Source organism: Coturnix japonica, chromosome 20 (assembly GCF_001577835.2).
Source record: "Coturnix japonica isolate 7356 chromosome 20, Coturnix japonica 2.1, whole genome shotgun sequence".
Taxonomy (NCBI): Eukaryota; Metazoa; Chordata; class Aves; order Galliformes; family Phasianidae; genus Coturnix; species Coturnix japonica.
The window spans coordinates 5,449,714-5,472,785 of NC_029535.1; the positions used below are offsets into that span (position 1 = coordinate 5,449,714).

General features: G+C 38.5%; 1 protein-coding gene across 1 annotated transcript in view; it reads right to left on the bottom strand.

The window, feature by feature from the left end:
• Positions 1–68: 68 nt before the first annotated feature.
• PREX1 (phosphatidylinositol-3,4,5-trisphosphate dependent Rac exchange factor 1) overlaps positions 69–23,072 on the bottom strand; it is a 139,123-nt gene continuing 116,119 nt past the window's right edge. Inside the window, exons 24-40 of the mRNA XM_032448639.1 lie at positions 22,368–22,554; positions 21,060–21,318; positions 20,044–20,250; positions 18,417–18,505; positions 17,974–18,056; positions 17,299–17,389; positions 15,416–15,544; positions 14,872–14,913; positions 12,790–13,007; positions 11,764–11,863; positions 11,140–11,283; positions 10,478–10,592; positions 9,992–10,058; positions 9,100–9,287; positions 7,888–7,990; positions 7,265–7,332; positions 69–6,036 (exon numbers count right to left, since the gene is read on the bottom strand). Coding sequence (XP_032304530.1) covers positions 5,994–6,036; positions 7,265–7,332; positions 7,888–7,990; positions 9,100–9,287; positions 9,992–10,058; positions 10,478–10,592; positions 11,140–11,283; positions 11,764–11,863; positions 12,790–13,007; positions 14,872–14,913; positions 15,416–15,544; positions 17,299–17,389; positions 17,974–18,056; positions 18,417–18,505; positions 20,044–20,250; positions 21,060–21,318; positions 22,368–22,554 — 2,133 coding nt within the window. The 3' untranslated portion in view covers positions 69–5,993. The remainder of the gene's footprint in view (positions 6,037–7,264; positions 7,333–7,887; positions 7,991–9,099; positions 9,288–9,991; positions 10,059–10,477; positions 10,593–11,139; positions 11,284–11,763; positions 11,864–12,789; positions 13,008–14,871; positions 14,914–15,415; positions 15,545–17,298; positions 17,390–17,973; positions 18,057–18,416; positions 18,506–20,043; positions 20,251–21,059; positions 21,319–22,367; positions 22,555–23,072) is intronic.

Here is a 23,072-nt window from a genome sequence, read left to right on the forward strand (position 1 = left end):
CCTCCTTGGGAATCCTATTCCTCCTCCTCAGACTAAACAGCTCCAGTTCCAATGCAGACACAATGCAGTTCACACACAGCAGGAAAGAGCTTTTTTTAATTGTCCCATGTCCCATAAAACAAAATGTACGGTTTTCTATTTACTTTCTCATTCTTTGTGAAGTCCAAAAGGTTCTGTTTAAACAGCAATAGCCCAAGTAATTTTAAAAACCCAACAAAAATGTCCCTCATTTAGTCATCTTTCAAATTTTCAAACCCAAAAGGAGTGTTCAGATCCTCTCTGATAGAAAATCCAACATTGTGACCATCCATGATCATCGTTAAGATATTTCAACTCTGATGGACACAGGGCATAAAATATACCAGACACACACAGAGGAGTAATACTAAAATGACAGCATGGATTCGACAATACAACACAAAAAGTTGAACAAATTATATTAAGACTTTTATCTTAATGCAGGATACATGTGTTTAGTTAAAAATACAGAACGTGAAGAAAAATATAACACTATTAGCATACTAAAATCCCTCAAACATCGTTGGAAAACAACTCTAAAATATTCTGTACATTTTTTCTCTTTACAAAACATTTGAAAATGCCAGTCCTATAAACTGGTATAAAAATATCATCTCTGGAACACTTTCCTAAAACCATGTAAAGGTGTTTTATGCATGAGCATACTGTACAACTTGTGTCATTTCAGCATTGCCGTCCCTGCCTAGATGAGGTAATTGATCTTAGGTGCAAAATGAGCTGTAAATGCAGGAATGCTGTAGCAATCGTATTCATGCTCTTATAGTTGCTCACCAGTTTACTTTCAAAAGCCTTTTAAATTCTGGTTTGATCTGTGGTCAGAGTTGTGCAGCCGTTCCTGTGCTTCATAGAAAGTGAAAAAATTAAAGGTCTTTCAAAAGTCCTTTGTCATCTTCAAGGACTTATGTGTTCTACAGCATTGGATTAGCGCAGCCATTTGCATTTTCCAGACAAGTCTTAGCTCACCTAGAAACATCTGTGAAAGGCTAATTATGAGAAGCAAACCTGTTGTTCTAAGAAGTTTCTATATATATCCTTACATTCTATTTTTTCTATCTACCTCTCTGTTTCTACATTATATACGTACAACACTGTCACTTTTCAAACCAGTTTGCAGTTCTTTGACACTTCACAATGCCAATGACAACAGTTAGTTACCTGGTTCCTTCCCCAAACAGGAGAAAAGTGAACTGCTCAGTACAGCAAAAAAAAAAAAAATGGGCAGAGGCAGAACACTCAAACTCATGTCTTAAGGACAGTAGGATTTCTTTTGTTTCCATTGTACAGAAAGTCTCTTCTAGTGATGTGGCCTAGCAATGCTGTGACAGCACCATCAAAACTGCTGCTGCACCATGTCCTTTAACAGGAAAAAATGGATTCATGCATAGAGCAGGATAAGACCCCAATGGTGTGACAAAGGCTATCATCAAAGCCAGGGTTGTAACTCTAGAAAGAGAGAAAAATTTGCTGTTGCAAAGCCTTTCTTCCCCATGAAGATTAATAACTCCTGAGCGTTTATCTCAATTGTTTGAACTTATATTCTGTCACTGCAGTGCTACACAATGCTAGTTTTATATACAAATTGTACTGGATTAATTTCATTAATCTCTGATACTGTATCAGTTAGCCTGCGTGCAGTGCTTTTGTGAAGAAGCTGAGGTCATAAGCTGTTTGTTGTTCTTTTTTTTTTGCCCTTCCACAACTCAATAATGGCCAAATAGGAGCTGCACATGGTACTTATAATGCCACATATTATGGCTGGGGTTGTACTGTATGTGCTGTAAAGGAAGTAGGAGAGTTTCAAATTATTTTGAAATAGATCTGAAATTTCTATTGTCATCAACTTTTGTTTCATATCTTAAAATCACGTTAGAAACATAAAATAATTAGGGCTCAGAATATTCTGAATACTGGATAATTGAGCCCTCCAGCAATATTTACCGATAAGAAAATGTGGCAGCAATGAAGGGATTTGCCAGAGCCCAGCTTGAGGTGTTTTTTTGTTTTTGTTTTTCAGTGCTTCTTTATTTTGAAAGGAAATGCAAGACAGTTGTCTGAGCCTGTGGCTTCTTATCTATAAATCCTAGTAATTTGGTTGTAAATGAATAGTAGAATATGAACATGTGTAATGCTAAAAGATATCTGGACCAGGTTTTGAAAGATGACTTTCTGCTTTGCAAATGCCATGGACAAAATGGGGCAAAGCAGGAACCATTTCCATCTTCTGTCACAGACAAATACAGCTTGTGCATCCAAACACAGTTGCATTGGGAAAGGCCTACTTGACCCCCTGCAGAGAGTTAGCTGTGGGCACTGCTGCTTACAGTTCTTTATGAGCTTTATAAACAGCTTTTTTTTGTTTGTTTTGGTTTTTTTTGTTGTTGTTTTTGTGGGTTTTTTGTTTGTTTGTTTTTCTTAGCACCTGATTGTAAGAAAAGTTTTTCTAAGGTTCAGAACAATTTTCAGCCAATGGTTATCTCTAATTGCTTGCACTTATTCTTCTCCATGTGGCTGTATTTATTAGATTAAATTGTCTTTTCTTACAATTACCTTCTTATAAAGGCATCAGATACAGCTGTGTCTTAGCCTAAAAAAATCATCAAGTTCCTCTGGTTGTTTCTTGCAGAATTTTATCCACTTTACTGGTGGCATTTCAGGGTTTTCTCTTCTAGCTACTTCAATTTCACTTAACAGTTTGGTGTCCATAACTGTACACAGCTGTCTGTCAGGAGCCCATCAGGCCCTTGCACAGTTGCTTGAGTAGTTCTCCTCAATAGGAAATCTGTCTTGGGGTGCAGCTGAGCTTTTATGACTATCAGATTGAATCTGAGTCATCCTGTGACAAACTCTACAACTGGGCTCTTTTTGTTATCAATTTACAAGAAATATAGAAAAATACATTAATTTTCAACTGCATGAGCTACTTTTTGTACTGTAACATCCCATTCAAACTTCTATTCGAAGTCTCCTAGGGCTTTTTTTTTGTGTGTATCCTGAACCTTCTCTCGGTTAGTGCTTCTCAGCTTCACATCAATCCCAGGCTCATAGTACCTCTGCTTCAATGATTCATGAAGAAGATAAACCTATTCAGTTGCAAGACTGATATATAAGAAATTCCACTTACAACTGACACCCAACCCCCACTTTCTTTTCGGTCTTTCCTCCTTTCCTTTAGCCAGCTGCTTACACACCTCCATAATCATGCTGTGAGTTTCCATTTTCTCCATCTCAATCTAGTTTTCCACATGGCAGCATATCAGATGCTCCAGATCTCTGAAATGCTCAATTGCTCGGTTGTGGCAAACCTGATTCATTCTTTGCTTTTAGGCCACAGAAATTCTGCAGTCCTAATCCACTCTTCTAACTTGCAGGCCCTTTTGTGTACTGCCTTCTTTTTTCCCCACTTGAATCTTTTTTTTTCCAGCTCTAAATTCCCACATTGCAATTTTACACCATCAAAACAGGTTTTCTTTTCTACTTTAATATGAAGTCTACAGTGAAACCACATCTGTAGCCCACACTGCACAAACAGGAAGAACTGAGCATTACCCTGCCTGCTTAAGCTGATATTGAAAGCAACCTTTCCCTTAAAGATTGAACTTCTGACCCCTCGTAGCTCCATACAAATATCAGATGGAACTGCGAAAGCATTAAACAAATCTTAAAGCACTAAAGAAGCAAGGGGTATGTAACAGAAAAATAAGATCATATCCTCGTGATTTATAATATAAATCAACTTTTAATAGTAAAAATGCTATTGTTTTCAATGAGAATAACACGTACATTTCAACGTAAAACAGTGCACAGTGTAAATGCCCTTAGATGCTCTTCTATGCATCTTTAATGTCTACAGTGACTGCATAAATGAGGGCAACGATCCTCAACAGGCTATATAAACTGCTGCAGTTTTGCTGCATGGAACTGATGTAGACAAAGTGAGGATCTGAGTTTGTAAGTGTTCTTTTTACATTTGGATGTTCCTACAGTTCTTATTTTGATTAATACTAAGTATATTTTAAGTTGCTGATTCAGTAAAGAAACATCCATTTCTTCTTCAAACAGCAAATGGCAAGAATAACTCTCACAAAATTGAAAGGAAAAAAGGAAAAAAGAGAAAAAGTGCATTGAAATAATGCTTTGCTCATCTTACTGCAGTACTGAATGGCTGCTCTAGTAAAAGTCCCCTCTATCTGACAGCTGGCTAATGCTGGGCTGCCCTGGTTCCCTGCAACAGGTTACTGTTGGTTAGAGGAAATATTAAAAGTGAAAAATGAAACAAACATGATCCTTATCCCAAATCACTGTAGTCTGCAAGGCAAGAAAAAAATACTTCAAAAATTCAGAGACAAGACTGAGAATTTTCATCCTCAAACTTGGCCTCAGCTGTTTTGTGTTGATGTGTAGATTAGAAAATGGATATGAAGTTCTTTCACACCTTGAATGACTAACTAAGATTTCAGTTGGTTGGGTTTTGTTAATAAAATTAAGCCAGCTGAAAAACAAACAATCCCACAGATAAAAAAATCCCAAACCTTTATTTCCTAGAATTATACATCACTGCAAAGCGCTTCTGGATTTTGTAACAATTAACTCTTTAAAATGAAACAGTGCAGGAACAAAGGAATGGTGAATATCCTGTATGCTGTCCTACTGCCACCTGCTACAACTGAAACTGGTTATGGATGGGTGGTCATATTAAGGCACTCACTCTAAAATATCCCTGTTTCTGTCCTGAGACTGCTGCCGTGTTTCATGAGTTTCAGCCAGTAATTTGGGAAAAATTACTGTGCTCGGGATAATACTGACAGGATGGAAAACATTTCAAACAAGAAAAAATAAAGTACATTATATACACAATTCCTTTTTTTTCTTTTTTTTTTTTTCTTTTAACTTAAAAGCATCCCTAATACATCTTAATAACTGTATTAAAGACTACTTAAATATCGAACAATTTTAAATAATGTAGATTTCTTTTCAGTAAACTGGGAGTCGCTGTGTAATTGCCAGCATATTGGTCCCATTTTAAACAATATAGTTTTTATTTAAATCTTGTATATATAATAACATGATCCAAAACACATATTCCACTCCACATAAATAAGTATAGTTCTTCTGACCGGGTTTTTTTAAACTACATCTGTTCAAATAATCAGATTCTAAGACTGTATTTTTCCTTTGTAAAGTTTGTTCTAAAATCTTTCACTCCAATCTCTCCCCTTAATTATTACTGTATTTCCAGAGTACAGAATAGGGCATTAGTAAAAAGAGTTAATCCCAAACCTGAAGGCTACAGTAAGTAAAATGAAGTAATGGTAAGAAGTATTGTGGAATGCATACGCTGCAGCATAGAGAGATTGGTTCTCACGGGGCTGAAGTGGAAAATGACTCCAGAAGAAATTCTTTATGTTCGCATCTGAATAAACCGTTGATTGTGCTATTTGTTGATCCAAAGTGCAGGTCAGTACGTTAAAAAGTGGTGTTTATGAAGCTACTGTTCAAGGCCACTGACCAAAATTATGCTGGCAATTAAATGGATGCCAGATACAGTACAGGGAGAGACAGAGGTGTCATCTTGGGTTTTCTTAACCAACCCAAATCTTGAAGTCCACGGCTTTTAAATGGCAGCACAAACATATCAATAAAACTGCACTTTCTTGCTGCATAACTGTCACTGTTCCAGGCATCTACCACATGGCAGTAACACCCATCTTAGTCCTGTGGTGTTTGTTTCAAGGATTTCTTCAAGAGGTCAAAGAAGCACAAGAATCCCCACATGTGCTGCAGGGCTTCAGAGGCAGATTCCTGGTGCCTGGGGCCAGCAGGTTCATCTCCAGCAAAGGCAGAGTCTCCTCCTCTCTTGTTTCAGTGCCATAGCATTGGTTAGCATGGGTCCTCAGACAGGGCTGCTTGTTGGTGCGTGTTTTAGTTGTGCCACGATGTAGGTGCCTCTGTCATGTTTATAAATCCCCATCTGTAGGTGGCTGGCACAGCCTGTAGAGTCTTTAAGGCAGATTTAAGAGTATGGTATTAAATGACATTAGAAAGATAATGAAGTTACTGGCATAATATATAAAAGCTACTTTCTCCTTTGTCATTCTGCAAGCCAATAGCAAGAGTACCACTATTTTTATTTTTCACAATTGCAAATATAGAAGTGTGTCTAGTTTTATTAACTAAAATATTTATAATTATTGTTTAAATACTATTTGAAACACTGTATCACTAATTTGGCCCAATTTGGCCCTTCAGTAACCCTTTTCTTGGCTTTTTCTGTTCTGTATAAATACGGTGCAGTAAATGGGTCTTCTACAACTTCTCTTTCAAGACTGCTATTACAGAGCTTGACAAACTGACTGCTAGGAAATGTATACTGAGAATTAACAGTTCACTAGGTCTCCCTTTAACTTTGTTCAGTTTTGTTTCAAATTCCGAGAGTGGAACCCAAGAGGGACAAATGTATCTGAACCTCATTACCCTGAAATAATCCAAGCAAATAGTCCTGGAATTTAGTGTATTACAAAGCAGAGAAACATCTCCAATTTGTTTGTAAAGCTGTTTGTTTTTATACACAGCATGTTGTTATGGCCATAGAAATGGAACCAAAGTAATGTAGGTCATTAACAAGGCAAAGTAACCACCACACTGCTAGAATGCTGATGCACAGCACTGGGGATGTGGCACAGGAGCCAACCCAGACTTCGTTCTTTTTCTAAAGAACAATTGCAACAGAAAGACAAGGTTTCAAACACCAAATATTTTTCACTTTAAAGGCTCTGAGGAAACAAACCAAAGCCACGCTGTGACAGGAACATCACAGTCTCTGATGTCTAAAATAATTTGCCAGAAGTACTTGGAGGAGCAGACAGCTCTATCTGAAGGGATGGATTTGCCAGTCAGGAATTTTTCTCTCTCAGCATTCCACAGATGGCAGTCAATCACCAGCAATAGCAGCTCATAGCAGTGGTCTGAAAAAGACCCTTCTTCTCCAGTGATGTTTTTGTTTGTTTTACAAAATGCAGAAACATTTGAAGTTAATGATATGCAAATTGTAACAGGCTGAGCTTATTAAGCTACACTGCACTTAATTTAGTACAATGAGAAAGGAGAACATGATCTTTTTTTACTGCTACTACTACCAGAGATCTTTGGTTCTAACAGGATCTGTACAATTGTTGCAGAAACAAGAAACAAGCATTTCGGATAACATGCATAATACATAATAACCTACCGAGGTGCGCACTGAGGCATTTGGTCCATCACTTTCAGATTCTTGGCAGAGATTTCAACCCTTGGTCCCTAAAGAAACAAAGAATTTATAGTACTGATGATATTGATAAAGCATCTGATCCTTAGGGGAAAATAGCGTAATAGGAGTATGTTTTCTGTCTGAGAATCCATTAACTTCTTTTAGAAAAGTTGGAATCTATTGGTAGATACATTAGTCATCTGTGTTTACTTAAAAGATAAAATTAATCCCAAAGCACTTCAACAAGCGCCGTTGTCTACCCCTAGGGAGTTTCTACAATTTAACACTGATTGAGACTTCTGATTTTTGTACATGCAGAAATTGTCTTAAGTATCCTAGCTGGTCTCTGCTTACTAACCATCAAGGCACATACTTTAAATAATGCATAGTGAGGCACATAATTGCTGTAAGTGGCTCTACATGCAAAAGTTGATTTGTTGTGTCAAAGATGTGTAGCTGTTCAGACACAGTAGATTGGCTCTATGAGTTCATAGTGAACAAAATACAATGCCTTGCTGAAATAAATAGGTGCTTTTTACTATTACTGGAATTTTACTGGAATAAAGGTAGTGGCTTGCAGTAGAAACACAGATCCTAGTACTTACTTGTTTTCGCATGATGTCGGTAGCTTGCATGATACACTTGGGCAAAAGTCCATGACTTCGAGCCAGTATGGCTGCTTGCTCCAGGGACACACTTAATGTACTTCTGAATATGGGAACAAGTGATACTAAATCATTGATCACACTTAAAAACGTATATAGAGGTAAGGATAGGACACATTTATTAAGTATGGATTCTATTAGCTAGCTTTTTTGTATCTGCTACTTAGCTTTTTCTACTTTGAAAACTGTAAAATGAGTTTTAGTCCTGCACTTTCAGACTCTTTACACTTGGTTCCTGCAATATTTCAACTCTCCAGCGGAGGAGAGACTATGTTGCACTGCTCTTCTGCACTAATTTCTGCAAGGATATGGAGTGTGTCCAGAGAAGAGTAATGAAGCTGCGAAGGGTCTGGAGCACAAGTCTTATGCGGAGCTGCTAAGGGAACTGGGATTGTTCAGACTAGAGAACAGGTGGCTTCGGGGAGACTTTGTAGCTCTCTACAACTACCTGAAAGGAGCTTGTGGCAAGGGGGGGGGGAGCCTCTTCTCCCATGTAACAGCAATAGGACTTAAAGGACTGGCCTGAAGTTGCACCAGGGGTGTCTGAGGTTGGATGTTAGGAAAAGTTTCTTCTCTGACTGGTACAGGATGCAGTGATCAGGCTGCCCAGGGAGGTGGTGAAATCACTGTCCCTTGGAGGTGTTCAAGAAGTGTTTAGATGTTGTACTAAGGGACATGGCTTAGTGGGGAAATATTGGTGGTAGGTGGACAGTTGGTCTGGGTGATGTTAGAGATCTTTACAACCTCGGTGATTCTGTGACATTCACAGATACACCTTTTCTTTTTTCACTTGAATAATGGGGTTGTGTTCAGAACCAATGCTGGCACACTCCAAGATCATAAAGCTTATTCTGGGCAACTTCTTACATTTTTATTGTGTGACTGAAGGCAACGTTGACTGAAAGTTATATGCAGTGAACTCATTTAGTGGATTGCAATGGTTGATGCACTGAAACAAAGTTTATGTGTCAAAACTAATTATTAACAGAATTATTTCAAGTCTCAGCCTACATAAAATATTTCCATTCTTATTGTAGTCCCTTAACATCTACCTTGCTATTGATTTAAACTGAATCAAATATGTTGCTCAAATCTCCAGAAAAGGCCAAAATCTGCATTGCAACACTAACCCTTATGTTTTTAAATGCTCACCTCTGCATCCCAGTGCCACACATGGTAATCTGACAGGCTCCAAGTCGGTAACAGAGCTCAGAGGATATAGGTAGCAGGCCAGCTCCTGATGTGTTACTGCTAGAGTATCCTGATGGGGCTGGTTTTGTGCTAATGAAGGACTTCATCAGCCTGCAAAGCTCATCCATTGCATTAATGGGGCGAATAAGCTAAAATAAGCAACAAGAATAACAAAAACATCAGTAGCACATGTGCTCTTTCAGTTGTAAATTTACAGTTATTTATCCTGTCTCCAAACATACCATCTTTAATCTACAGAAGTGACTGCTGCACAATAACAAATATTTGAAAGTGGAAAAAGACAAGCTATGACTTTGGTGTGGGGCAGTTTTTTGCAGTTATCACAAATAGCTTAGATTATTTACAGCGTACATTACAATGATAAAGATGGTCTGATTTGTTTTCGTTGCAGTAGTACTTACTGCCTTACGTGCAAATATTCCCATGTCACCTGTCCCAGTTAGACTGCCTCTAGCTGAGATGGGAAGCACTATGGTCCTGGTGTTTCCTTTTATTATCCTGAATAACATTTAATTTCTAAAGTGAATGTTTGTTCATTTTTTATACATCGGTGAGAGAGAAGAATGAATTAATTCTGACATCAGATACTCCGTATAGAAGGATACCATCAGTGCAATATGAAGTCTTACTAGTGCCTAAGTTAAAGGGTTTGTGTTAACTCCAGTTGGACATGCTTTTTTTTTTTCAAACAAAAGCCCCAGAGAAATTCACAGCATTTCTTCAGGGCAGGGAATTCTTTTAAATTATATTTGGGTTTGTACAGGCCTGTTTTATGGCTATCGTAAGACTGAGGTTTAAGAGACCAACAGATGTAGAAACAAAACAACAATACCTGGTCAATCTTCACTGCGGTTGTATTAGAATCAGTGGGCAAGTTTGATCTCTCTAGATAAAATGTCCTGCAAAAAAGACCAGCAAGAACTACAGTAGTCAGCATGTATGTGTACTTATGTAAAACTTCTGAAAGGACTATGAGAGATGCCTTGTACTTCAAGATGTGCTTTTTTACTGAAGCATTTTGTTGCTGAAGCTTGTATGGTCTGTACTGAAATATTCCTGAAACACTTTATTAAATTTAGCTCTGCTCAAACTTCTGAAATCAAATCAGATAGGAATCTCATCCTGTACAGTGCAGTGCTTCAGAGCAAGCTTAGCTGTGGGAAGGAAATTAATGGGTTTCTCAGACAATGAGGATCTCCAAGGATCGGATTTGTACAGGAAATCAACAGGAGTGGGATTTTTTTTCACCAGTTTTAATGTCTTTAGCAACAAGCACTCTTTTCAATATATTTTAAGGTCAAGGAGAAATGTGAAATACCTGAGTTTACGGTAGTATTGCTGCACTTTTTCAAGAGAGAGACCATTAATTTGCTGTGGAAGTTCTTCTAGAGATAAGCCAGCTGGTTGTGATTGCCCCTCCGTACTCTCTAGAGCTAAAAGAGAAAACATTTGATTATATTTTATGTTCAAATAGTAACATTTTAGTAAGTCCTTATTTATCTCTACATTATTTCAGTGCCTTGCAAATGAATGTTGGATCATGTCAAGGCTGATTACTGCCCATTAATATAATTTTAGTGCAAATATTTGCTTATCTAGTTAATATTCCTTCATTTCCAGTCTGGATGATTCTGTCACAGTACATGCTTCTAAAAAGACTTGCCTGTAGCTTCGGAGCAGCTCCTGGTAACATACTAGATCAGACTGTCCATGTACAGCCCACTGTGTCTTTATGAACTGAAGCTTTAGAGGAAGGCATAAAAAAAGCCCCAAGCAGGCATATCATGTTCTCTTATGAGAATGTGTCTTATTCGAATCTCTAACACTCCCTAGGAGTGTCCCAGAATAGAACCACCTGCACTTTAAATATATCTGTAGTTTACAGCTCCGTTATGTTAAGAGTTTGATGGTCGTTCTTTATTTTGAATCTTTTGCTATCATCAGTTAGCTTGTTTTTCTAAGAAAGCTTTTTATAGACACCTTTTGTAAATAGCACCGTGTGTAGTTTCAAGCTTCCTCCGTTCTGAAACCGAGAAGGCAGTTTGGAGAAGTAGTAGCTGTCAAGATAAAAGATAACCTTCAAGGCCTGACGACTTCCTTCGATGTGGTAGAAGACATGAGTATCTGCAGAAATAAAGATAAACTTGTTGCAATACCACAGTGGGGGAAATTTGTAACCATTGCTGCCTGAGTTTGTTAGATCATCTACTGACATTTCACATCTCCACCATGAAATTAATAAGGGAGAGGCTTTATTGAGAGAAAATAAGCCCTGAAATATCATGCTAGCTGCATCTTCTAAATCTCATCTTGTTTCTTGGCATCCTGTAGTCAGTAAACATGCAAAGAGAATTGGTAGGGTGACACAGAAGACATGAGCTAGTGAGGGACTCCTTACACTGTTGGTGGTGAGTTGAATTACAAACATCTGTAAAAATCACACCAGTAAGGTGCTGTGGCACAGATTATGGCTCCAAATCACTGAGCATGCTGCTCAATACTCTCCAGGCCTGACGTGGTCTGTTAGATTTATAATCATGGAGGATGACAATCCATAAAACAAACAAGAAAAAAAGAGTTTAGAAGAAACTTGAGTGTACTCACTTGCTACAAGGCTTTCATCCAGCTGCTTGAAATAGAAGGCAACTTTGTCCAGTTCTGTCAGAGTGACCTGGATGTCTTCCAGCATGGTGCGCTCCTCCTTCTGTAGGGCAGAGAACCAGATATAAATAAGTGGCTGTCTGCCAGGAAGAGATCAATAACAGGACAATATAGTTGCTGCTGGCATGCTTTGGTTCAGGAGATCTAGTGCAGAATACAGACATTTCCACTAACTCCCCACCAAGTAATTAATTGCTGATGCCTGTTTAACTTTGTGATACAAACAGAGCTGCCCTTTGCTTAGATATTGTTTGACCTGATTCACAGAGAATGCAGAGGTTTAAAGACTGAATAGTTTTAAAGGCGTCTATTTTTCCAAACTTTATCTCATATCTACAAATATGAGAAGAGCTGATTGGTTACTGTGAAATAAATGTCCACACATTCCATGCAATGTAGAAAAACAATACAGTTGCATATGGTTTGGATTATTTTTAAAAAGCACACTCAATATATTACATTTTCAATGTTCAAAACTTCTCTGTAAAGTAACAATAATTTGCCTTCCTTATCCTCCCTTTTTCTTAACATTTTTAGTTACTGTAGCTTGTCTGCTCTTCGTGCACCTACTCCTCCGTAGACATGGTGCTTGTCGCTTAAGCTCAACTTTACTGCTTACTTGTTGATATGCATCATTCCACCAGAAGAGGGCAGGCCACCCATGCCTCATCAATAGCCTCATCAATGCCCCCCACTAAATACTATAACATCACTCCAAATGTAAAGACAGCCTGATTCCCGAAGACTCTGATTTCTGGTGTAACAATGAGTCCAGTATTTATGAGGAGATGGAAATAATGGGATATAGAAAATACTGGGCCATGGTTGTCAGAGTGAGGGTCTCCTGAGGTCGCTGTCATCAGTCTCAACACGCTCCTAGTATGGAGGACTCTGGCTGTGCTGTGAGTGGCAGAGATGCACACATGCAAATGTGAATAGACCCCAGGGTGCCACAACTCTTCATCTTACCACAGCAGGGGAGAGCAGGGACTGGTAGTTCAATAAAACACCAGTGGCTGCTATCTGTTCCAGCCATTTTCTGCTGGCATCTCTGCTGCTCTCTTCGTACTCCCCATTATTGTTGTATCGATAGTTGAGAGCAGCCAGTAGCTGCTCTGAAAAGGTGCAAATAGCAGCCACAAGAGATTGGCAGAAGATGGAATCTCGCCTCAGCTGTAGCTCAGTATCTGCAAGAGAAGGAGAGAGACACGTAAAGACGTCGTGAAAATACTTGTCTTTTATCTCACTGCCAAAGAGGCAGCTTCTATGTATGTGTGAGATATTTAGCTTCTGCTGTAGCTTTACACAGTTGTAACAGATAACATCCTCTTGCTGTGTGACCTGGGTATAGAAATAAAAACAGCATTGCTGGGAAAATTTTGCCAAACATTTTCTAGACCACTTGACTCTTTGTTTTACGTCTGCCATCTGCATGCTCATTCTTCTGGGAAGAGCTCTAACTCCTTCATGCCCTATCTGGACCAATTCCCTTCTTTTTATGTTTAAAGAAGCAAGAGAATTCATGAAAGAGGATCTCTGCCACTGCTTCATTTCTGGACTATTAGAGATTCATCTTCCCCTCATCTAACTGTATTTCACAGGCTTCCCATATGCTTAATGCTTTAACTGCCCTGCCCATAGGGTACCAGTTGGTTTCTGTTTCTTGGGAGGATTTTGCTGCCAGGCAGCCACATTCTGGTCCAAGCAACCTCGTCACATTTAAGAGGATTGCAGGCCAAAGAGGAACATGAATAAGTGAGGAGCTCCTTCCCAGGCACCCTGGGCTCCCCCAACAGTACAGCAGTCTGTTATTGCCAAGGCAGTGTTCCACAGAGAAAGAAGCTGAAGGCACCATTCAGAGGCTTTGAAGATCTGGGTAATTCTGCGAAGCACTGAGCACAGTATACTAACTAACTAACTGTTACACTCCAGACACAAGGCCGTATCTTCAGTTTAAAGGCGTCAGTCCTTCCAGCAGTACACCTCTGTACTAACAAAGTAAGGCAAAGAGAGCACAGAAAAGTCTGTCCTCAGAGTGAGGGAAAAGCCAGTTTCCACAAAGCTGGCATAACCTCCTCAGTGCCATCTGCTTCTCCACTCTTTCCAGAGGATATTAGGGAAAATGGTGCAGGAGATAGGGCAGGAGTAGACACTTATGAAATCTGTTGTCATTAAAAAAACAGCCTTTATGGATGCTAAGCTGACACTGCAGGCAGGTTTTGACAGACTCATGGACCAGCCCTGGCAGGAGCAGAGGCGACAGAGCCGTATGAATTTACCATTTTCATTCCATGAAGACTTGAGAATTTAGTTGGCACTGCAAATTAATGACATCCTATTTCAGTCATGTATTACCTCATTTGCAAACAAAAATACACCAACTACAAGTTTCAATCACAAAAGGAGACTACACGTTTGCTCCTGGGAAAGGCCTGTCATTTGATCTGCAAGTACAAAGTTTAGTGCATGGTAACAGATATCGATATCCATTCACAGTGTATGTGCTGGCTCTACATTTAGTCTTTTAGTCTGCTCCTAGCTATGATTTCAGTACATGCAATCCTAAATCCCTAACTTGCCTGCTCTGTTTGGAAAGATGTCAGTGTCTGTGTTCTCACAGAAAGTTGTGCAACACGTCTCATTTTTGCTGCATGTTTTCACCACAGAAGGAAATAGTGAAGGCCATCTGGGAGTGAGGGTTGTACAAAAGGAAAAAAAAACAGACAGAAAAAGAGTGCTTGTGCAACATTAATGACTAGACAGGAATTGCAGCGGCCTACACAGAATTGAAGCAACACAAACTGAAGAATACACGTCAGACACGTGAAAAGGCTGTCCCAGATGCAGAGCACAAGAAATGTTAGCATAAAATGGTTGGACTAGATGATCTTCTAGGTCTTTTCCAACTTTGATAATTCTGTGATTCTGTGAAATGCTGAGGCAAAAGCTAAATGCTCAGAAAACAACAGTCAGAGGTATGCACATGGAGTCACATAAAGCTCTGTTAGGGACATGTACAATCTTGTACCACAAGAAATCAAAACACCTTACCTGTGCATTTTAACAAGGCCAAAAGCAGTTGATTCTTCCCATCTAAAACAGTGAAGAGAAGAAAGGAAATCAACACGATGCCAATGTAGATCTGATTCTACTGGATTAACAGTCTCCTAACTCCCCACAATTCTTACCTCTCCTCATCCCCTGCATAACTATTTCTATGTACTATAATAGTCCTTACTCACACAGGCATTTTAATCATACAAAAAGAAACAAGCCGTAAATCAAAGAATTTTACAAGGTAAATGCTGTACTAACTGCTATGAATTATTGGAAACAAATTGTACATGCAGATTAATACTTAACAAAGAAACTTCTCCCAGTGCTTTGCACTGGAGTGTAAATATCAAATTCAGCTTGCCTATACCACTTCAACCTGACTACAGTGGCTGAGCTGTTTGACCTGTTTTTCTCTAGAGCACAGTACAGCCTTATTAGAAATTGACTTAAAAATTAAAAATTGAACTGCTAAACTCCATTAGATCAGAGCTATCCTTTCCCTCTGAAACTGACAACAATCTTTACTCCATTTACAGACCTTCCACATATTTCTGTATGATTTCAACAAGGTTTTTGATGCGCAATGGAAGGTTCCATGGATCTTCTTGGATGCTGGCTTGAATATTATTCCGGCACCTCACTGTGGTTTCTTCCTTCTGTTTAAATTCTAGGGGAAAAAAGAAAAGAAAAAAAAAAGAGTTTGTTAGGCACTAAGGAAGTGCAGGATAGAGTGGATTTTTGATTCATAATGTGCATACAGATGCAAGCAGAGATACATACTATCAATAACAACAGTTGTGAATGAAAGAGACTCTTAAATAGACTTAATGCAAAGGAGGAAAAGAAAAGATTATTCCTATAATCTTACAATCAGCAGTCTCCTAGCATTGTTTGCAGGATCGTGGACTAAAAATTATATACGTGGGTGATGTGCATGGTAAAAAGAGCCCTTCATGACTCACATTACACATCATTACCTTCTCTTCATTCTCATGTATTATATAGCTGCCTGCACTTTTAACTGAAGTTTCTGGCTGTGCAGAATCAGATCAACCTTTTGGCTGCAGCTGTTGCATCCCATAAGACTGTTGAGAAGTTAGGAACCATTCTGCTTTCTTTCACCTGATGGCAGCTAATTGTTTAATTACAGAGTGGAGAATCTATTTTTCATGACTTAGCTATGTAGCTAAGCTAAAAAGCCCATTGCTGGCAATAAAATTTGTAAGCAAACAGAAAAATGGTGCCAAATAACTGCGCCAAACTGAAACAGGATAAGCATTCAAATTTACATTTGTCACTGAAAGGTGTCTGCAGGAGCAATTAAAGAGATGCTTTGGTCAGGGGATTCCAATTGTAAACAGTGCTTTTGTGTTCGTTAGTGTAATGAAGGTGCAGTCATCAGTTAACCTCAGTTAACTAAAAGACCCTCTCAGTCTAATTAATCTAGTTGTAATTAATTAGACTTCATTTAAGTGAAACAAAATAAAGGAAGCGAATACAGGTTTGTCTGTGATTTCCTCACTTCATTCCAACAATGCACTAAAGACTAACAAATAATCAACATAGATGTGTTTGTGAAGATGAGTTCATGAAACAGAACTTCATATGGTCTATTTCTGGAATCAGGAAAAAAGAAAGCACAGAAGAACCTCCTCTAGATTTTGCCACTGTGACTTAAGAATAGAACTTGTCAAGGTTGGGAGGCCCAGAACTGCTGCACCTTAAGTATATTAGAAGTAGTAGGAAACAGTTCAGATTTCAAGTGGGAAAGGAAATGCAGCAAATGTTCAGAAAATGAAGCTTTGGTATTTCAGTGAGAGAAGGCACCACACATCCCAGGCCCCTAAACCAGTAAGACAAAGGTCCTAAACATGCTCCCTGAAGAAAAAGAAAACATGGTATCATTTGTTTGCTCTCTATGGGAATCAGTTTTCAAAATAAGTGACATGTGAGGATGAGTTTATTCTGGCAATCACCCATCTCTGAAGAAAAGCAGAAATCATTAAGCAAACTCAGGCAGAATCTTTTGGTGCCTCACATCTGCAGTCAATCCCTCACCAGCTCATCAGAGCGCTCGCCTTGAATCTGACGTATCTGTACCTTATAACTTTTGAGGTACATATCTGTGTGCTCATATCAAAGGATGGGTCTGGATACTTGTGAAAATGCTGTAAGGATTCAGTAACATATAACAGAATTTCATATGCAAAATTTCAGTGATTGGGCATTGGACCTGCCCTTAGAGTCATTGAGTACCCTGAGCTGGAAGGAGCCCACAAGGATCATCAATAATACACAACTCCTAATATACAACTGCACAGTTACATAACTCTGTGTGGCAGTGTGGCATGTGTGCATTCATGGTAATCTCCTAAGTCCTTGGAAATCACATTTTTAAATACAGTCAGCCGCCTTCTTTACCTTGCAGGCTGTGGTCCATTGGAAAGTGCTTGGTTTCTTCAAAGGCTTTTGTTATTACTGGTCCTTTTAGAAGTGCATTAATTGCATCAACCTACAAGAGAAATATTTTCCATGGAAGAAAATCTGAACAGAAATCTTCTGGAAAAATGCAAAAGCCATTGCAGTATTCTTATTTTTGAACAATTTCCCCTTTGTTGACAAATATTATCAAGACTTTCTAACCATAAATTACCCTCGAGAACCTCACACTGAATAATGTTCTACACAAGTAACGTGCTACACACTGACAAGATAAAATCCATTACAAAACAATTCTCTGGTGCTAACCATCTATAAAGACATCTGTAGACCAAACTTGTGAGAGCTCTCCTCAGATCTAGAGGTGTGATCCAACAAGACTGTGCAAGGTATTAGAATCTTGTTCATCATCTTTTCTCCTTTGCATCAAAGCTTTTTTCTCTTTAGTGCTTCATACAAGCCAGCTCAGTGTTGCTTATATCACACAAGACAACTTGAATGTTGACAAAACTGTTTGATAAAACTGTCACACAATTTGCTTCCAGCTTCCTTCCCTCAGAACGTGACTTCATTGAACAATCTAATTCTTAGAAATTCCTGCGCCGACACTGATAAAGAGAAGGGAATTCTTTGTAATAATAATAATTGTTTTTGTACCTGGTTAAAAAGATGCTCCAGACAGCCATGAAGTTTGTCTTGTTTGTCTAAAGGAATCCTCATATCATTGGGAAGCTCATCTCCTAAGAAAACAAAGATAAGTTTTTAGCTGTCTTATCAGCATAATCCGTGACGAAGCCAGAGGTGACACAGGCACATCCTCACACTGCAGTGGATGAAAATTGATCACTGCTTTATCTCAAATTCCAAATACTCAGACTTCTTTCACATAATACAAAGACTTAATAGTTGTTCCATATTACAAATTTCCCGTGGTTCATTAGAAAAAGAACAAATCTTGATCTTTTCATATTCTTTTGATTAGTTTGAAGAAACCACATTTGTAATTGAAAGATGCATTTGCTTATAATCAGCGAAGACTTATCATCCCTACTAAAAGGTCTGCTATGAAAAATATACATGTTACCTAGGCATGTACTCACCTGATCCCATCTCATCACTGCCCAAGTAAGAGCTATTACTTCGTACACTGGTGTAAGACAACACTGAATCCCGGTTACTGTTACATTCACTAGAAAGAAAAGCAAAGTGGGTGACTGAAGGTCCCAGACTGAAGCAAAGGAGGTCCTGTCCTATGATAAACTCATATGATAGTAATAAATGATAATATCATTTGCATTAATCCCCAAGTCAAATTCTCTTATTAATATGCAAAATATAACCTAATGACAAAAAAATAAAAAATAAAATTATAGCATCTATATCACAATATAAGCCCTTATGAAACGTGACATGTTCCTTATGAAGCGCTACCAATGCTAACAAAATATTTTCTTATTTGTAACTAGTTTGTTTTGTTTTTTTTCATGTGTGATTTTTATGTAGTTCCTCAGTAGTTTTTCAGATCGAAATTATAAAAACACACTTTGTTCCCTATTGATAACTGCTGTCTGTAATATATGCATAATTGTCTGTCTAATAAAGACAGAATAATCTTTCTCAATTTACATTTAAGTGTAAAACTTTGTAACAAGTGACAGATCCGCAGTAGCTGTTCTTAATGTCACTTTGTTACACAGGGTAGATTAACTGAAATTAAAGAAATCTTTTAAACTAAGCTGTTCACGGGATTCCTATCAACAATGAGAGAAATACTTCACATTTCAATAAAGCAGCTCCTGAGCACGTGTAGACTTAAATCGAGCACCAGAAATAGATACTGTGGATCTCAATATTCTAAGTGCTAGTTCTGATCCTTTGCTGACTGGTTATTTGCCGTCTGTGGAGATGCTCCATATTCAGCTGGGCCAGACCCTGTGCAGACCATCTGCTCTGGCCTTTTCTGATTGAGAGATTGGACCATGAGGGCTCCAGATGTTCACTGCAATGTAAACTATTCTGATTCTGTCATTTCTGCAGTCGTGTATGGATGCCACATGGTACCACGAGCAGTATTATAGAAAACCACCACCTAGTAAAGAATCATGCCTGTAGTAGCATGAAAGTGGTTATGACATATCATTTATTCAGGTTATTCTAAAACATACAAACTCACTATAAGGTATTTTTACTTCTTTGCTTAGGAAAAGTCCTATGGCCTTCCTATTAATGCAAAAACAACCTATTAAGGTTATAAAATTGCAATTGTCAGACATGATTGCAACTTGTTCCATCTTTTATGAAGTTTTCAAATGTTACCTCCCAAGAAAGACAGAGTTGGAGTGTGTGAAATTTCCTTCAGTAGCAAATGTTCCAGAAGCAGTAGTCACTTGTGTCTCAAAAACAAGATTTCAAGACACCTGAATAAACATTTGCACTTGTGGTTTCAGAGGCCCATTAAGAATAAAAAGAAAAATAAAATGGAATGCCCAGTTCTGTTTCTCAGTGTCTTTGATTTCTGGGAAAATTGTTTGCAGAATTGAATGGAAAAAAACCCTATAATGGCAGCCATTACCAGGCTGAAAACTCTGCTACGCTCCTGAAGTGTTATAGGAAAGTTAAGTTAGACTTATTTACTTCATTTTGTTGAATATTCTAGAAGTGTGGGCATTTTGACGTTGTTTGGCATTGTAGTTGATGTTTTGGTATGAAACATTTTTTCAGACTGACCTGTAGGAGTCTCTGAAACTCATTGTGTCATGTCCAGAGTCTTCCTGGTCCTCCTCAGAAACTTTGAAGCAGACCTTCTTAATGCCACCATGCTCAGCTTTGTCAGGATCACTCTCTTCTGTTCCCAGTGAAGGTGGAGACGACTCCTCGGTGGATGGTGGCTCACAGGCACCACCTTCTGTAGGTTCTGTTATGGTGGACAGAAGTCTGCAGGGGTAAAACATGTGGCTGTCAGGGAGTGGTGGATACTTTCACAGATGAGCTATAACACCTATGACTAGAATTCAACTAAGTGAAATCAAAGACAACCTTGCCAGTATTTGTGCATTGACTACAGCTATGTAAAATTGTGAGCGCTGAAAGAGGCTCACTGAAATCTGTTTATCTCAATTCACAAAAACTCCTGTTTCTGCAGGGTCCTTATCTCCACAAGAGACAATTTAATTGCTGTAACAATGCAGCCTGAAAGGGCTCTGTTTTTAAGTCAACAAAGTCTGCACTTCCTCCATCCCAGGCACCGGGCTTGCAGCACCTGCTGGCAAATACCTTCCAGCTATGTCCAATGCACAGACCAACTATTCAGATCCTTTAGTACCATTTCTAGGAGACCTGAGATGATGAAAAAAGTAAAAGGAAGACATACGTTTCAAGGAGAAAGCTGCTGGATTTTACAAGTTTTATTTGGTCTGCCTTATGTCAGACAAAACCTCAAGGCGAGGCACTCTGTCTGTACAGAGCTCCAAAACCATTGGCACACAAAGCACTCTTACCTGTTAATATAGTTTACATTTTGCAAAGCAAAGGCTGTTGAATTCAGGTAGACTTTTATGTGCAAAGGGCAATAGTAAACATGTGGATCTGCATGGGGTAGGTTTGACACTTCATAAGAATCAGTGAGCTGTAATGCAAATGTAGTAAGAGTATAACAGTAGGGGCTGACAATGAGATTTCTGAGGTTAATATCTCCCTTTTAATCAGAATTGTCCTCTGCAGTGCATACTTCATTCTTTACTTACTTATTTATCTGAACGACATATTGCTTCATTTCCTTCACTGCAATGTCAAGTTTGTTAAAAAGGTGCAAGTATGAGTCCTGTATCTCTCGATCCTCCTGTTTGAGCAGAAAACTGAGTCCCCTTTCTTCCTGACTTGTTCCTCCATTCTGCTGGCCAAAACTACCATCGAGATCTCCATCTTCTGGGGTCAGACATCTCCAGGATGGTGCAGCCATAGTGGTGATGCAGTGTTGAGTATATGAGACTGGATTTACGGTACCTACTAAACATTAAAGGGTCTAGTTAGTATGGCTCTCAGGAATGTCCACAATCCTGCCCAATAATGGTAGTTTAGGACAGGTAGGATTTAAAAAGAAAAATGTCACATGATTATTTTCTGTAATTATATTCCATTATAAAATCTTTTGTTATCCTTTTTTAAATTTTCCCTGTCACACCAACTAAATGTAGTATGGTCCAGAGACAGGTTAAATTATGGGAGTAATGACAGCAAGTATCTACTCATACTATCCGTTTTGCCCATTTGAGAATCTAAATGCATTTGTTGTTAATGAATTCAGCCTCTTGGCAGTTGGTCTGTGTTATTATTCTTCCAGATTTAGAAACATTTACATAACACGCACACATACATATAAATACATATATACATCAAGTAATAGGATGATGTAATTACAGAAGATAAAATACATTTTCTTTTTAAAATGCTGACAATTTTGATACGGTTATGTTTAAAATACCACAGAATCTTAATATTTTTAATATAATGAAGTGGGGGCTCTTTATGGATTCATTTTGAACAAAAGCAATATATTCTTCAGTGGATTGGTTAGAGTACAATTCACTGTGTCTTTTCCAGACATTCCTGCACTCTGACTTTGTCAGACAATGAATCAGAAGCACAGTATGAGAAACTACGATGAGGAAATGTTGGAACTCAAATATTCAGTTTGCAGGATAAATGTTATGTAACAGCTACTTATCATGAAGTAAATCCCCTTGAGACAGAGTAGAGAATTCCCGCTCCAAGATATGGAATTTATTTACTAATTAGGGAAGAAAATAGTATTACAGTCCAATTGAACAAGTTTTCAGCCTGAATGTAGCCTCTCTTCACCTTTTCTAGCACTGCTATTACAGCACAAGCAGGTATTATTTTATTGTAAACTTTTAAACAGAAACAAGGGTTTTCAATTGGCAACACTGTTTTTTTGAAACTAATTTTGACTTCACTGAGCAGTGTAAAGACGCAACTTTCTGTCAAATAAAAATCAGTATGATTGGAAAGTTTGGAATTATTGGAAATATCACCTTGTTCCGGATCAAGACCAATAATAGAGGGTTTTCGTCCAATGCGAATGCTGAACGACCTCCCTGCTGAGGTAGTGTTTTTGGGGTATGACACCTCCATGAGGTTAATATGGCAGTTGGTGGGGCAGAAATCCATGCTGTTGAGGGAATGTGGTTCCATGATGGCTTGTTTGAAGGCCGGACTCACCTGCAAACTGGGAGAAATAAAGGAAGGATACGCTACTTCACTTGCAAAAAAGAATATGAGGAAATGTAGATAATCCTCTTCTCTTCCTGCTTCTTATTCAGACTCATTTGATTTCTGCTGCAGCTGAACAGCACATTCCCCTTAAAGTGCTCATAAAACAGCAAATGAAAGTGATTAGCAGTACTTTCTAGGGCCCTCCTTTCAAACAGCTCAGGTAACTGCACAAAAGACCACATGTAGTTTGTTTTCACTTTGATATACTGTACACATGCTCATATTAGTTCTACAAATCAAACACTGATCATTCTGTTGTGGCCGCCTTTATACAGTGATGTAGTGGAGATGAGCCCGCAATAATATTTTCCAACTCAAGGCTCTGACAAACTGAAAGGAGTGATTTACAGGTTAGGTCCTTTTTCCTCGGTACTTGCAATTCAAATAACACAGAGCAGCTTGGATCCATGAATAAAGAAAATGAAAACCCAGTTATTGCTATGCAGTACCATCTTGAGACTTCA